The sequence below is a fragment of the Furipterus horrens genome, unplaced genomic scaffold (genome assembly GCF_987537825.1).
Source record: "Furipterus horrens unplaced genomic scaffold, mFurHor1.1.pri manual_scaffold_3, whole genome shotgun sequence".
Classification (NCBI taxonomy): Eukaryota; Metazoa; Chordata; class Mammalia; order Chiroptera; family Furipteridae; genus Furipterus; species Furipterus horrens.
Window position 1 is genome coordinate 187,277,880 of NW_028327173.1, and position 13,937 is coordinate 187,291,816.

Consider the following 13,937-nt stretch of genomic DNA (forward strand, 5'->3'; position numbering starts at 1 on the left):
AGTATTTTAAGTACATGTTTAAAAATACTTACATTCATTTTTTAAAACTTTGAACACAGTAATTTAGGTGGTAGAAATGATTAGATACAATCTATAAAGTGGCAGGAATATTAGATTCAATTTATAAAGAGCATAGGTTTTTTTAATGACCTACAATGGACTCTAATCAAATCTATGGTAAGAATCAGAAATAAAAATATAATAGCATACCTGCCTTAAACATTAATATACTGATCTTTAAGTGCTATTTAAATCCAGAGAAACCCTAAATTATTAAAGTGCATCAGAATCCCTATTAGCAACCAAAACAAAACTTCTACCAAAGGTGAGATAGGTGTTCTTTATTTACAAATACCAACAAATAAAAAACTAAAAATAGCTTTCCTTCCTGCTTGCCATTTTGCTCCATTTTGTATGTATGTCACAGGTCCTCCTGAGAGTTAATGTGCAGACCCTGAGGTGAATCCTGGGAGGGGAGCAGGCCCTGTGCAGTGGCTACACACACCTCCAGATACAGGAAGGGCCCCAGAGGCTGTGCCTCAAGAGTGGGGCGGGTTGAGGTGACAACTGTGCAATGGTCTGAGTCTCAAGGTAATGAACAGTTCGGGCAGGTTTAAAGGCATAGTTACATCAGGATTGTTCCAAGCAAGTTTTTCCCTATAGGGATATTTGACCCAGAGGCAAGATTTCACTAGGATTTTTATTTTAAAAAGCCTTCCTGGTCCACTTTGACCCCATGTCATTAGGTGACAGCTTTCTTTCTCTGAATATCTTAAAAAAAAAAAAAAAAAGTAGTGATGGCTGGCTGCACATTTTGGCTGCATTGTGTTGTGTGTATTACCAATTCTTTTATTACTGTTTTCAACTGATACTTAACCTGATGATACTACTTTTAAGTTCTCATCTACTTACAAATTCTAATAACTATATCGTGAGCTACTCAAGGGTCCTTTAGTTGTCCCCTTCCTCCAGGGAACTTTCTCAAGTGTCTCAATTCTCAGTAACTGTTCCCTTTAGTTATCTGCAATATGAATTTGACATCTACTTACACTGCCCTGCCTATGCAGCTAATTCCATTCTTATGTGTATAGGTGTTCTCTTCCCAACTGGAACCAAAAAACCCTTTAGGATGGAAGCTGTATGTATTTACTTCTTTGTAAGAGTGTCTTAACAAAGCTGATGTCCAATCAACATTTGTAAAACACTTACCAGATCATCCGTGCTAAAAATTAGATGCAACTGATTGCCTGACGGAAAGTCCTCATACTCTTGTTGTCAAGATGGTTAAGGCCTATAGCCTAGCCGGTACATTTGGAAGATGGAAATGATTTTCTTAAAGGCAGAAAATTAGCCTTGGTTCAGCTTTCCTTAGTACTTTAAAACCAACCTTCAATACCCCATAAACAGTGTAGTTCCCACCTCATTATTAATCTTAGTATTTCCCAGCACCCATCCAATCAGCTGTATCTTTCCCTCAGCATTTCCCTATGAAAACTTCCCTACCCACTAAAACAAACAACATTCTTCCCCTTCCCTGCAAAACAGTTCATTCATTAAAAACCATAACTAGTGTTTATAGCCCTTTAAAAATAAATAAATAAATCCAAACCTTCTAAACAACTGAATCAGAGGCAAAGCTGATTTCATGCCCATCCTGCCAGGGAGTGGTTCCTTCTCTGATATGGCATGTTCCTAGAAACCAAAAAATTGGTCAATGGCCTGAGAGGGTTTGGGTGCCATCTTGGAGGCACTATCTTTTTTCATTATAGAGTTTTCCCACTGGATTGGTTTGGCCCCATCACTACAGCTCTGACCAAATCACTCCAGCTGATCCTTTAATAGGATCGTGAGGTATCAAAAAAGTCACTAGGGTAGACCAGAGTATTGGTAAAATTTATCTTTAAACCTCAAAGTTTGTTGAACAGATTGACTTGCGCAAAGCTGGATTATGGCATGTTACCTCAGCTTCACCTTAGCTATTAGGAGAGGAAATAAGAATTCTAAGATTTTAAATTAGTTGTTTCAGTTTTCTTTCCTTTCTCTCATGACTCAGGTTGGGCATCCCATAATGTTCACTCTCTCACTCCCTCAATTAAGATCATCCTTACATCACAAACCTAGAAACCAGAGTAGTAACTTCCTACCTCTTTAACTCTCCATAAGGCATCACTATTATACTATAATTTATGCATGTACTACTATACTATATTATTTATGTGTGTGTATATATGTATGTATATTTTTTAAAAAGTAAAAATGCTCTCATTATATTTTGTTTGATATAGGCACCCAAGTATGTAGTTAGTAAATAAAGGCCACAAAAACTTCCTAAGGAAGATCATTAAAAAGAAAAAACCCTCTCTTCCTCTTCTATCATATAGCTGGCCTTTAAGGCATGCCAGCTAAGAAAATAGGTATCACTCATGGTGACGGGAAGACTAGACCTTTTCTCTTTGGGTTGTAGCTGAACTTCTACTGGCGGTCCTGGTAAAAAGCAGAACTCCTCATTTGTTCTAAGCAAGTCTTTCCTTCAGCTTTCCTTCAAACAACGCCTTGACTCTCCCATTAAAATACAAGGACTTGGAGATTCTGAACAGCAAGGTTCTGGTTGGGAAGCAGTCTCTTTAAATCACGTGTGAGCTACGCAGAGAGAGGGAAAGATACGGGAGAACGGCAGGGGAGGAGGATGAGAGAAAGGAAGAGGTGTTCTCTTCATCAGGAGCACGGAAGGAAGCAAGGTTTTCAAAGTCGTTGCCGGAATCTCACGAAGGCCCAGGCCGCTACCATGGTGAGGGCAAAGAGTGGCACCAGCACCGCAGCTACAGGAACACCGCTCGGCTCCCCTTCGCCTCGATGTCCTACTGGCCCATTTGGCACCTGCAACTAGAAGGGAAAGAAAAATGTTAACTTCCGTGACCAATGTGTGTTTGCCCCAACTAAAATGTCCACATTCACACATTACCTGAGTCTAAAAGTCTCTAGACTACCCAAAGCTGCAAACCCAAACACTATCTATCAGATATGTGTGTGTGGGGTGGGGGGGTCCTCTCTGTTTGTCCTTATTTGATACACCAATGTCACCGATTCTTTGGCAACAGAACAAGCCTGATAGGAAAGCATTTAACTCTCTGTGCTACTGACCTACAGGTAACCCTGAGGTTAAGTCAGAGAACCTCTTTCGGCTTTTGTACTGCCTCCACCAAGCTATATGTGGATCATATTAGGAAAATGAAGATATAAGATGAAGTCTATAAGAGGAAAATTACTGGGCAGGGCAGGGGGACATCCATCTTCCTAGAATGTTTACTTAGATTATCAGCCATTAGAGTATAGTAAGAGCAGATCTGAGCAATGTTATTCAAATTATCTGTTACCTAAGCATACACTGCACACAGGTGTAACAACATTATTTAGAAATCCTTTCTGATTCTCAAAAGGCACCCACTCCCTCCTAAGATGGGGTCATGTCCTTCATCCCTTATTGTGTACTGGTGGACACAGATAAAGGTGAAACCTGTATGGAATGGAGGTAAACAAAATCAGAAGTAATAAGTAAAAAAGAAATCACACCAAGCATTGATTTAAGAGAGAATAACTTTAAATATACACTGAATCTCTGTTGCAAACGCCTTCCAAAGTCCTTGCTATGGGAGGACTTCTGTCTACAGGCTTCTCTTCCCATCATTCAAATTATAAAACACTAGAAACAAACAAGTGGATACAGGGATTGGTACTGCCTTCACTGAATTCTGAATTCCATTTCCGTTTTCCTGGAGCTTGCTTCTGAGCATCAGAGATTCAGTCAGGAGAGCCACCAAGCTGATAAGTAAAGGGTTCATGGGGGTGACAGGGAAAAGCACAGTGAGTGGGTATGAGAATCCCCACCACCATCTTTGTACTTAAGAGTTTTCTAAACAAGAATGTTCGATGGCAGACATACGTTTCCCTTCCCTACTAAAAAGAACATGATTGTGGTTATATTTTTCCCCCGTTTATTTTAATTTGGTTGTCAAACTTGATCTGTAGGGCACAATTCCTTGAAGCTAGGACCTGGGTTGAAAGAATACCATTATGAATTTCTTTTCATGATAAGCTGAGCTCCAGAAGACCCCTGCTAGATGAGCTCTCAAAAGAGTGGGAGTGAAAGGGGAAAAAGCCAAACACACCACTGAAGATCACACCACAGGGCTTCGCCACAAGAACGGCACAAAAGCCTGGCGCCAGGCCGCAGGCGGCGAACGACACGGCACTTACCCTGTGCTGTACCCTCAGGGACACGGCGCAGCCTGCGTTACGGAAGAGATTGACAGCATCCTGGTGCAGCAGGTTCTTCAGGTCTTGACCATTTACCTGTCACAAACAGCATGGAAAAGTAGTAAGAGGTAGACTGTAAACTCCCTGAAGTCAAAGACTTACTTTCATGTGACCAAACATTTAAAAAACGAACTCCCAGAGAGCAAATTCCAAGGGTCAGGAGAATGGGTCAAGTCACTTAGAACTCACTGTAACTTTTGTCATTTTCAAAGCTATGATTGTTTCCCTAGAACTGAGGTTCCATGGGCCATTTGAAGATCACCTAACTAAAATAAAATAAAATGAAAGGGTAGTCTCCCTTTCACCTTAGCCTGTCTCACTTGGGATTCTTTACTGTATTTGTATGTCTTCCATGAGCACCAGCCTGGCTTCCTACAGCTGACATGATCTTCCAGGTTTCTTTCTAATCCCTGGCATTGCCAGCTTCAACTCTAGAAATAGAATTATATGAAAATCTCCCACAATTTATTTTGATGTGGTACACATCTGCTAGCCTGTTCTACTGGTCTTGTTCTAGCGAACCATTCCTCTCGACTCCACTGATGCTCCTATCCTCCTCAAGTTTACTAAAAAGCACGTTTATGTGATGATACAAACTCACACTCCTAAAAAATGTTTCGATGTAGGTCAGCCCTACCACTCAGGGGTGAGAGATGTGACGGACTACTGGTATTAATGTTTTTTGGTGTCCAGACTGACCCTGGCAACAAGTGGTATCTCTCCTTTGTTGCACTCAGGGACACAGCATAGCCCACTTCATGCAAGATCTGCATGTCTTTACACATGTCAATGACATTAACAGTAACAGCAGCAAAAAACACCTAATATATCTACTTGGTAGACTCTGCGCTGTATGCTTCACATTAAGAATTATCTAATTTAATTCTCACAATAATCCTATAAGGCAGACACTCTTTTTTATCTTGTTTTCACAAATGAAGAAACAGAAGCTTAGCAAGATTAGGTCATTTACCCAAAGGCATACTAAGTCAAGGTTTTTAAATACCAGAAAGAAGATCAAAGTGCCCTGCATTTTACTGTTCCTTCTGCACTATTCATCTGCTTTGACTCACCAACTATTCTCTGCTCAGCTGAAGCTCAAGCATTGACTTATTAAACCCCTCATCTTCCTGGGCACTGTGCTCCTCCTACAGGTTCATAATAGTCCTTCCACTCTATCTTCAGGCAGAATCTTTGGTGAATTCATCTACCAACAATTCGGCCTTCCCAAATTAAGGTTTCTAGCACTATGCCACGTTAGTCAACAATTGGCATAAGCCTTGGACTTCAACATTAGGCAGTGAATTCCAATTACCAAATCCAATAGCCCCTTTTCAGCCTTTAGACCACCTCTCCCGTTTTGCAGTTCTCTCCCGTCTTAGTTATGAATAGTTAGCTCTCTTAGTTCCTGAACTACTCCTTCCCTAATTTCTTTTATCTTCCTTCCTCCTTAAGGTAAATATTTCCCAATGTCAGTTGTCTTCTGTCCTTTCACCTTTTCTCCTATGTGATCTTTCACAATTTCAACTATAATCTACAAAACTCCCAAACATGGATCCCTTCTTCTACTTCTGGATTGGCCTAATTCCTGCTGGATGCCTATATTTGGATACTCTGGCTGGATCCCAATTCAACACTTTCAAATCCTCTTTATTACTTCCCATAAAACCACACTATTCCAACTTCCTTCTAACTGGCACTACCATCCCTTCAGACTAAAATTTTGATAGTAGTTTTAAACTCTTTCCACTCTGTCAATCTTCACATAAAATGCTGTCAAATCCTGTAGTCTAACATAATGACGTTCCTCATATGCTATTATTTTCTTCTATTACCTCTCTCTTGAGGCTGTGGATGATTTTAGTGGAACTACTACAATCACCCTCTCTCTGATTGACCTTCCTCTATGTCCTCCTTCATTCTACCTGATTCAAACATTATGTCTCCAGATCAATCTTTCTAAAGTACAATTGTTTATCTCACATTACGGCTCAAAAACAAAAACGGAAGTAGGAGCAGAGGAGGAAAGAATGCATGCCTGATTTCTCTTTCTGAGATGCAAAGTCCTCCAGGAAATGGCTGGAACCTACAATATCTTCCCCATTTAATCTCTCATTACTCCCTTTCATATATCCTATGCTCTAGCAAAATCATGTAACTCATTGACCCTGAGACAAAAAAACATGTATTCTTACTATCATAACTGTGCTTAAGCTATATCCACCATCTGAATACCCTTTCCTTTAAAAAAATTCTATTTATCTTCCAAGATTGATCTTAAACAGGATCAGTGCTGGTGCCTATAGTGTAGAAATGAATACAGGGTTTTCTAATTGATGAACTTTGCGTTCATGCTACCAAGCCATGTTCTGATCTTTTTTAGTTAATTCCTGGGAGACAGAACAGGTGTGAGAATTCTGATTGTAGTGAGAATACTCACTTAACCAATTTAGCCCATGAGAACTGTATTTCTCATTTACAGAAATAGGTATATATTTTCTCTCAGAGACAAATAAGTCAATGATGGAACCATGTTGACAATTTCCAAAGGCATCAAAGCTCAGTATCAGAGCCAAGTTTCATAGTAATATGAATGCAAGTGGGAGAACTATATGACATTCAGTGGCAAGAATACTGAGTTTCAAATAATCTTTGCCATAGTAGTCAATAACAATTGCTGCGAATCACTGCAATTTTATTATCATCTTTGGAGCTGTCTAGTGATTTTGCATGCACTAACTTATTCAGTCATCACAACAGTCCTGTAAGTTATGAGCCCCCATTTTATTGATAAATCTAGAGAGGCTATGCCCTTTGTGCCTGGGCATATATAATGGAAGCAGCAAAGCCGGGATGCAAAATCAAGCTGCCTGGTCCCAAAACCTTCACTTTAAACACTGAACTTGGAGAGCAAATGACAGCTGGGCGGAGGGGTGCAGGGGGGCAGTTAGGGGGTGGAGGGAATGAGCAAAAAGGAGAATGGACTCATGGACATGAACAACAGTGTGGTGATTGCTGGGGAGGTGGGGGGGTATAAAGGGACTAAAGGTAATGGAAGAAAAGCAAAGATTAAGTTAAAAAAATAAAACACTAAATGATAGCAATTTATACTGTAAGCAAGGATTTTATTTCAGTAACATATCACTATCACATTAAAGTCATAAGTTGAATTTTTATTGATTTTGCAGTTTCCTTTGTATCTAATATACAACACACTGAAAATGTTTAGAGTTGCATAAAAATATATGTTTATATATTATTTTTATTCATTTGTATATATTGAAGCAGCATTAAACTTTAAAAGCAATTTAGTTAACTGCCACTTCATTGACAAGGCCTTTCTAGATGTGACTGATTTGCTCCTTTGATTGTATATACTATGCAACCATTTTAAAGCGCAAACTAAAATCTGCCTTATATCATATCACTTTACATTCTACCGTAAATAACTTGGAGAGGTTGTATCTCAATTCATCATTATAACCCCTATAATACCTGAATAGTGCATTGAATAACCCTTGAGTATAATAAACGATTTCCTGAGGTTTGGTTGCAGAGTACACCTTGCAAAAGCCATAACTACACAAAGCCTCAACTGACATATTTTCAATGTTCCATGAAGCTGAAAGGCCTGTACTCTAGTAGCAGCTTTACCCACCAGTGACTCAGTGGGTATGTAATCTTGGTCCTCTCCTGAGCCTCCTTCTGCTAATAGGGAAGAAAGATATTGATGACATCAGGCAAAAGAAGGTGCTCTACAGGGCACAGGCTAATTATGCCCCTTGACCGTCCTAGTTAAGCCTATAGGCATTCTAATATAGAAGAACTTTTATGCTAATTGCTTTAAAAAAAACAAATAAATACAACTCCAAATAAGAGGTCTTTTAGAAATGCAAAGGAAATTTCTTTTTTGAAGAACCATTTCTCATTCTCTGCCCAAGATAAACCAGCCCCATAAAACAAATTGATTCCTTCTCTCTTGACAATGTTATCTCTACTCCAAAGACAAATTTGCTTTCTAATATTTACCTCCTCTCAGCATTTTTAGATTCCAGTTCATATTAACTACCAAGTTATGTATGTAGGCTTTACCCCTAAATATATGTGATATCCACTTTCTTTATCATCATCTTTACTAATATGGACCAGAGGATCTCAGTGTGGTTCAGAATCAGCACAGCAGCATTACCATTAACTTGGGAACTTGTTAAGTGAAAATTATTAGGCCCTATCCTAGTATTCCATGCTTTAACAAGCCCTTGAGATGATTCTGAAGTTTGAGTTGGCTCTAACCTAAACCACCTAAAATAGTCTTCTAACTATATATATTTAATATATATTCTATGAATCCACAGATTTCATCAGTGATTTTTCCTTTTACTGAAGGAGTGATTTTTTTTATAAATATGTGTCTCTTGACCCACTACAGAAAATAGTGAAGGCAATCCAGTGAGTCAAGACATGTATTTAATTTTTAAAAAGTGAAATTAGAAGAAAATACAACATATCAGAAAGCATCACATGGAAAAGTATTTTGTTAAATTTTGCTTCAACTGTGTGTGTGTGTTTGTGTGCACATACACACAACGTGTGTATTTCCTATTACAGGTCATAATTCAAAAGATTTGAAAGACATCTGCCTCCAGCAGAGCTTCTCACACTTAATTCACACTCACCCAGGAATCTTGTTATGACGCAGGTCTGGGAAGATCCTGAGACTGCATTTCTCACAGGCTTCCAGGTGATGGCCAGATGGTCTTGGTAGTCAGTTGAGTAGCTCTTGGTACTCAACTGAGAAATCTTAGAACACTACTAAACTTGACTTCAGCTTCCATAACTCATGGCATAGTAAGTTTTATTAAACCTGAGATATGGCATATTTGAAATATGCTAGAAAATTTTGCTGCCTTAATGTTCAGAGAATTGGGTTGTGGTGTTCTAGGTGTTCTGATAGGAAAACAGACAATTTTTTGCTTTATGGTTATTAGCAATCTTAGGAAATGAGTAACCTTAGTTAAAATTAGTTTTTCTTGATGATTAATAATTTTGAATTGTCTCAGGATTATGTTAGTTTCAGAAACACTATAGGATAATATAAATGTAGATGTACAAAATGTAGAGCCCTGTGTGGTGTGGCTCAGTGGACTGAGCACTGACCTGCGAACCAAAGGGTTGCCGGTTCGATTCCCAGTCAGGGCACATGCCTAGGTTTCAGGGCACATGCCTGGGTTGCAGGCCAGGTCCCCAGGTTAGGGGCACACAAGAGGCAACCAGTCAATATATGTCTTACACACTGATGTTTCTCTCCCTCTCTTTCTCCCTCCCTTCTTACCTCTCTAAAAATAAAAAAATCTTTAAAAAAATGTAGAGGAAAAAATGGGCTCAATTTAATAAACACTGACCTAGATTATACTCTAGATATTTTAATTTTTTACCAAGATTCTGAAGTGAACTGCAATTTTGGGGAGGGGCTATCTCTTTTTTCATCAAAGTTGAAGGAAGGGAAAAAAAATCCAGTTCCAATTAATCAGGCCAACCAAAAATGTCAATTATGCTATAATTAAATCAGAGCAACTAACTTACTAGATGCTTACTTTGTGCCAGCTACAGACCTACATGCAAGGGATACAGAGATGAAAAGACAAAGACTCTTCCCTAGAGGTGCTTCTGTCTAAAGAATTCTGTAAATACCAATGTCTCAGCAGCTGATTAGATGAGGAGGATTTCTGGTGGGTCTTTCCTATTGATTTCTAAGCTAAGAGCAGAAACAAATCTTTTATTTTCATTTAATTTTCCATAGAACCTGGAACAGTGCTCTGCAGGCCATCAAGTATAATAGCTGATAAATGGTGATGACTACTCAACTCTTTCATTGAGCAAATTAATAACTGGATTTAAAAAGAATATGAAATGCAGCTGACTAATGGCCCAATCTATGCCCTTTTTGTTGTATAAGGGGTTTAGTCAAAATGAAACATTCATGTGTGTAGCATAAATAACCGACTGTATTGCCCAGAGCCTCATAAAAATGTAGTTCACCAAGGACTATTCTTGACTGCCCACAGCCCTTCATATAGACAAACACACAGAGGAAATGAGAAACCTAGACGGTTTACTATTTTTTTTTCCACAAAAATAAAATTTCCCCAGGTTCCCTAGTAACCTATACAAATATTAAGCCATCCTTACCATCACACACAATAAATGAACTTTGGGTGAGAAATCTCCAGCCCCCATCTCAACTTCAGGACTATTCTGCTATTGGTAAAATAATATCTGTTTCTGTTTCATGGTTGTCAGATGTAATAGGGCTTTAAATAATCATTTACATTCATTAAAAAAAATTTTCTTTTTAGCTTAAACCATCCACAGTGATCACAAAAAAAAATTAAATTTCACTTTTGATGAGAAATGGAAAACTGCATAATAAATTTGCAGTTTTTTACTTTTAGAACTTGAAATTAAGATAAAACACAGGTATTTAGGGAGAAATGCAAAGATTACATTAATAGTTGACAGCTGATAAGAAATCTAGAGCAATTCATGATACTTCTATTCATTATCCAAAATGGATATGTGGTAAGGAAGGGGCATAACCTTAGTCTGATTACCTAGCAAAAGTTAAAAGAAAGAGGTGGGGCATATTTTACAACATGGACCTGTGCGAGAACAGGAAAGCCCATAAAGAATAAATGGGATTATAGGCTAATAAATAATTTAGCATCATTCTAGAGAGGCCCCAAAGCCAATCATAAATGAGTACTTATGTACATCAAAGGGATAAAGTGAGCTCAAGGATAGATGTAACTGTTTAACGGTTAACAGCTAACAATTCGCTTAAGGATAGCGAGGGAACAGGACGGTGAGAAAACAGAACCACTGCTTCTTAAAGAATGGAATCTAGAAAGAAGAATTTTGGAGCAAACTCTTGGAAGAGATATTGGAGTCAAAGAATATAAACCTAGATAGAATGAAGACGATATGCTGTCCTTTCACCCCTATATATGCTCCATCTTTTTCTCTTTCTTCCTTCTTTATCTCTCTCCAAATCTGACTTGCATTTCCCCTTCTCCTTTCATGTATTTTCCTTAACTGAACAGAACATAAACTTGAATAATTCTTTGTAATGTGTTTTATATATATTTGTCATAGTTAATATCTTATATAGATCTTCAAAATATTTCTTGTATTTTGATAGTGAGATCCTCTTTGCTACAAATTTTTAAATGATCTGAGTTATTTAGACATCTATTTTTTTCCTACTGACATTTATCTCCTACCCTTTTTTTTTTATTGTTGTTCTACTACGGTTGTCCCGTTTTTCCCCCATTGCTCTCCCCTGCCCTGCCCACATCCCCCCTCCCACAGTCAACCCCCACACTGTTGTCCATGTCCATGGGTCATTTATATTAGTTCCTTCTCCTACTCTTTTTTTTTTTTTTCAGATTTAATGTGTTTTATTGATTAAAATATTACATTTGTGCCAATTTCCCTTCCCTCTGCTCCCCTCCACCCGGTGGCCCCCCTCCCTCCAGTTGTCCCCCCCTTTTAGATTATGTCCATTAGTTGTGCATACAGTTCCTCCCAACCTCTCTCCGTCTATTCCATTCCCTCCTACCATGATCCCCAATTCCTATATCATCTCCCTCCCTCTCCCCACTCCCCCTCCCTGTTGACCTCCCCCCAATATGCTTCCCGTACCCACAGTTCCTCTTCCACTCTCGTTGCCTGTTTAGTTTGCCTTTGTTTCATCCCCCTAGCTTCTGTTTTTTAAACCAGTCCCTTTAACATCTCATATAACAGTGGTTTGGATCTAATGAACTCTTTCAGTTTTATTTTGTCCTGGAAACACTTTCTCTGTCCTTCTATTCTGAATGACAATTTCGCTGGATAGAGTATTCGTGGTTGTAGGTTTTGGATTTTCATTACTTTGAATATTTCTTGCCAGTCCCTTCTTGCCTGTAGGGTTTCCCTTGAGAAGTCAGCTGATAGTCTAATTGGGACCCCTTTGTACATAATTCTTTTCTTCTCTCTTGCTGCTTTTAAGATTCTCTCTTTATCTTTAATTTTTGACATTTTGATTATAATGTGTCTTGGGAGTGGTTCTCCCTGGGTCCAGTCTCTTGGGAACTCTCCTTGCTTCCTGGACCTGTAAGTCTATTTCCTTCCCCAAGTCTGGGAAGTTCTCCTTTATTATATTTTCACTCAATTTTTCAAGTTCTAGTTCATCTTCCTCATTCTCTGGCAAACCAATGATTCTTATGTTGGGCCTTTTATAGCTGTCCCAGAGGTTTCTGATCCTCTCATTGTTGCTTCCCATTTCCTCTCGCTGCATTGGTTGACTGCTTGTTCCTTCTCCATATTCCAGTTTGTTGAAATGAACTCTGGATTTTTCCTCACCATCTGTCTCGTATGCGGTTTTGTTCCTTTCGTTACGAAAGTTTTTCGCTTCTTTCATATCTTTTTCCTGCTCTTTTAAAAGTGAATTCTGTAAGCCACCTGATAACAATGGCCCAGAACTGAGCCTCTGACAGGTTTCTTATCTGTTCATCTGTCAGGTTCTCTATCTGCTGTCTGGTGAGCTGTGTCACCGGGATTTCTATAGTTGTCTGCCACATTTTGACAGATGCGTTTTGTTTTCTTGGGCCGGCTGTCGGGGGCAGTGCCTGTGTACTTGTAATGACCCAGCGACCGGCGCCGTTTGGCGTCACAAGTCAGCGACCGGCGCCTGTCTGCGACCTATTTCGCAGCCCTGTGGTGCTTTCTTTCTTTGGGGGCGGGGGTCCAAAATGGATTCACACAGTTATTCAGCTAGGAGACCGGGATCCGTCCTCCCGCCCCCCTGGGCCTCACTGTTCAAGGCGATGTGGTGGCCGCTCTCCCCAGCGCTGGGGTCGCGCACTGCCAGGGGCTTGACTGCCGCTGGGATTTTTCGCCCCCCGCCGCTCCGCAAACGGCTTTGCCCTCTTTAACTCTTACCTGCCCGAATGGCACCGCTGGTTTATAACTTCATATGTTGGGCTTCCGTGTAGTTTTATTTTCTGGAATTTCTAGTTATCCTTTGTTTTGAAGTAGTTGTATTCCTCTCTAGTTGTAGAGGGAGACTTAGCGTGTCCGTCTAAGCCTCCATCTTGGCCGGAAGTCCCTCCTACTCTTTTTATAATAAAAACTTGAGTGGCCTTCCAATCATTTCTTTCTCTATGAGGCAATCAGTGGCCCATATAAAAAAGGCTCTTTATCTCAGCTTATGTCTAATAAGTTTCCTCACATTGAGGTTTATGTACTTTTTTCCCTTGTCTAATTCTACCCTTTATCAGAAGTATAATTTCAGTTTTTATATAAAACCATACATAAAGTCTACTATTAATTTACCATGTAACTTTCTGTTTAGGATTACCAATCCTAACTCTTTGTTTACCTTTTAGGAGGCAGTATAAATACTGGTTAAGAGTACAGGCTCCAAATTCAGACAGACCAAAGTTTTAGTCCTCTGTCACTTACTACTTGTGTGACCCTGGGCAAGCTGCTTGGCCTTACCGAGCCTCAGCTTTCTTAGCTACAAAATAGGCATAATAATTGTACCCACCTTATAGGGTGTTGGGGACCCCTGACCCACAGAGATC

At 39.4% G+C, this 13,937-nt stretch overlaps 1 protein-coding gene across 1 annotated transcript in view; it reads right to left on the reverse strand.

Moving 5' to 3' along the window:
• Positions 1-767: 767 nt before the first annotated feature.
• Positions 768-13,937, reverse strand: part of SYNJ2BP (synaptojanin 2 binding protein) — a 43,912-nt gene continuing 30,742 nt past the window's right edge. The window contains exons 3-4 of the mRNA XM_090271068.1: positions 4,255-4,350; positions 768-2,883 (exon numbers count right to left, since the gene is read on the reverse strand). Of these exons, the coding sequence (XP_090127194.1) occupies positions 2,743-2,883; positions 4,255-4,350 (237 nt within the window). The 3' untranslated portion in view covers positions 768-2,742. The remainder of the gene's footprint in view (positions 2,884-4,254; positions 4,351-13,937) is intronic.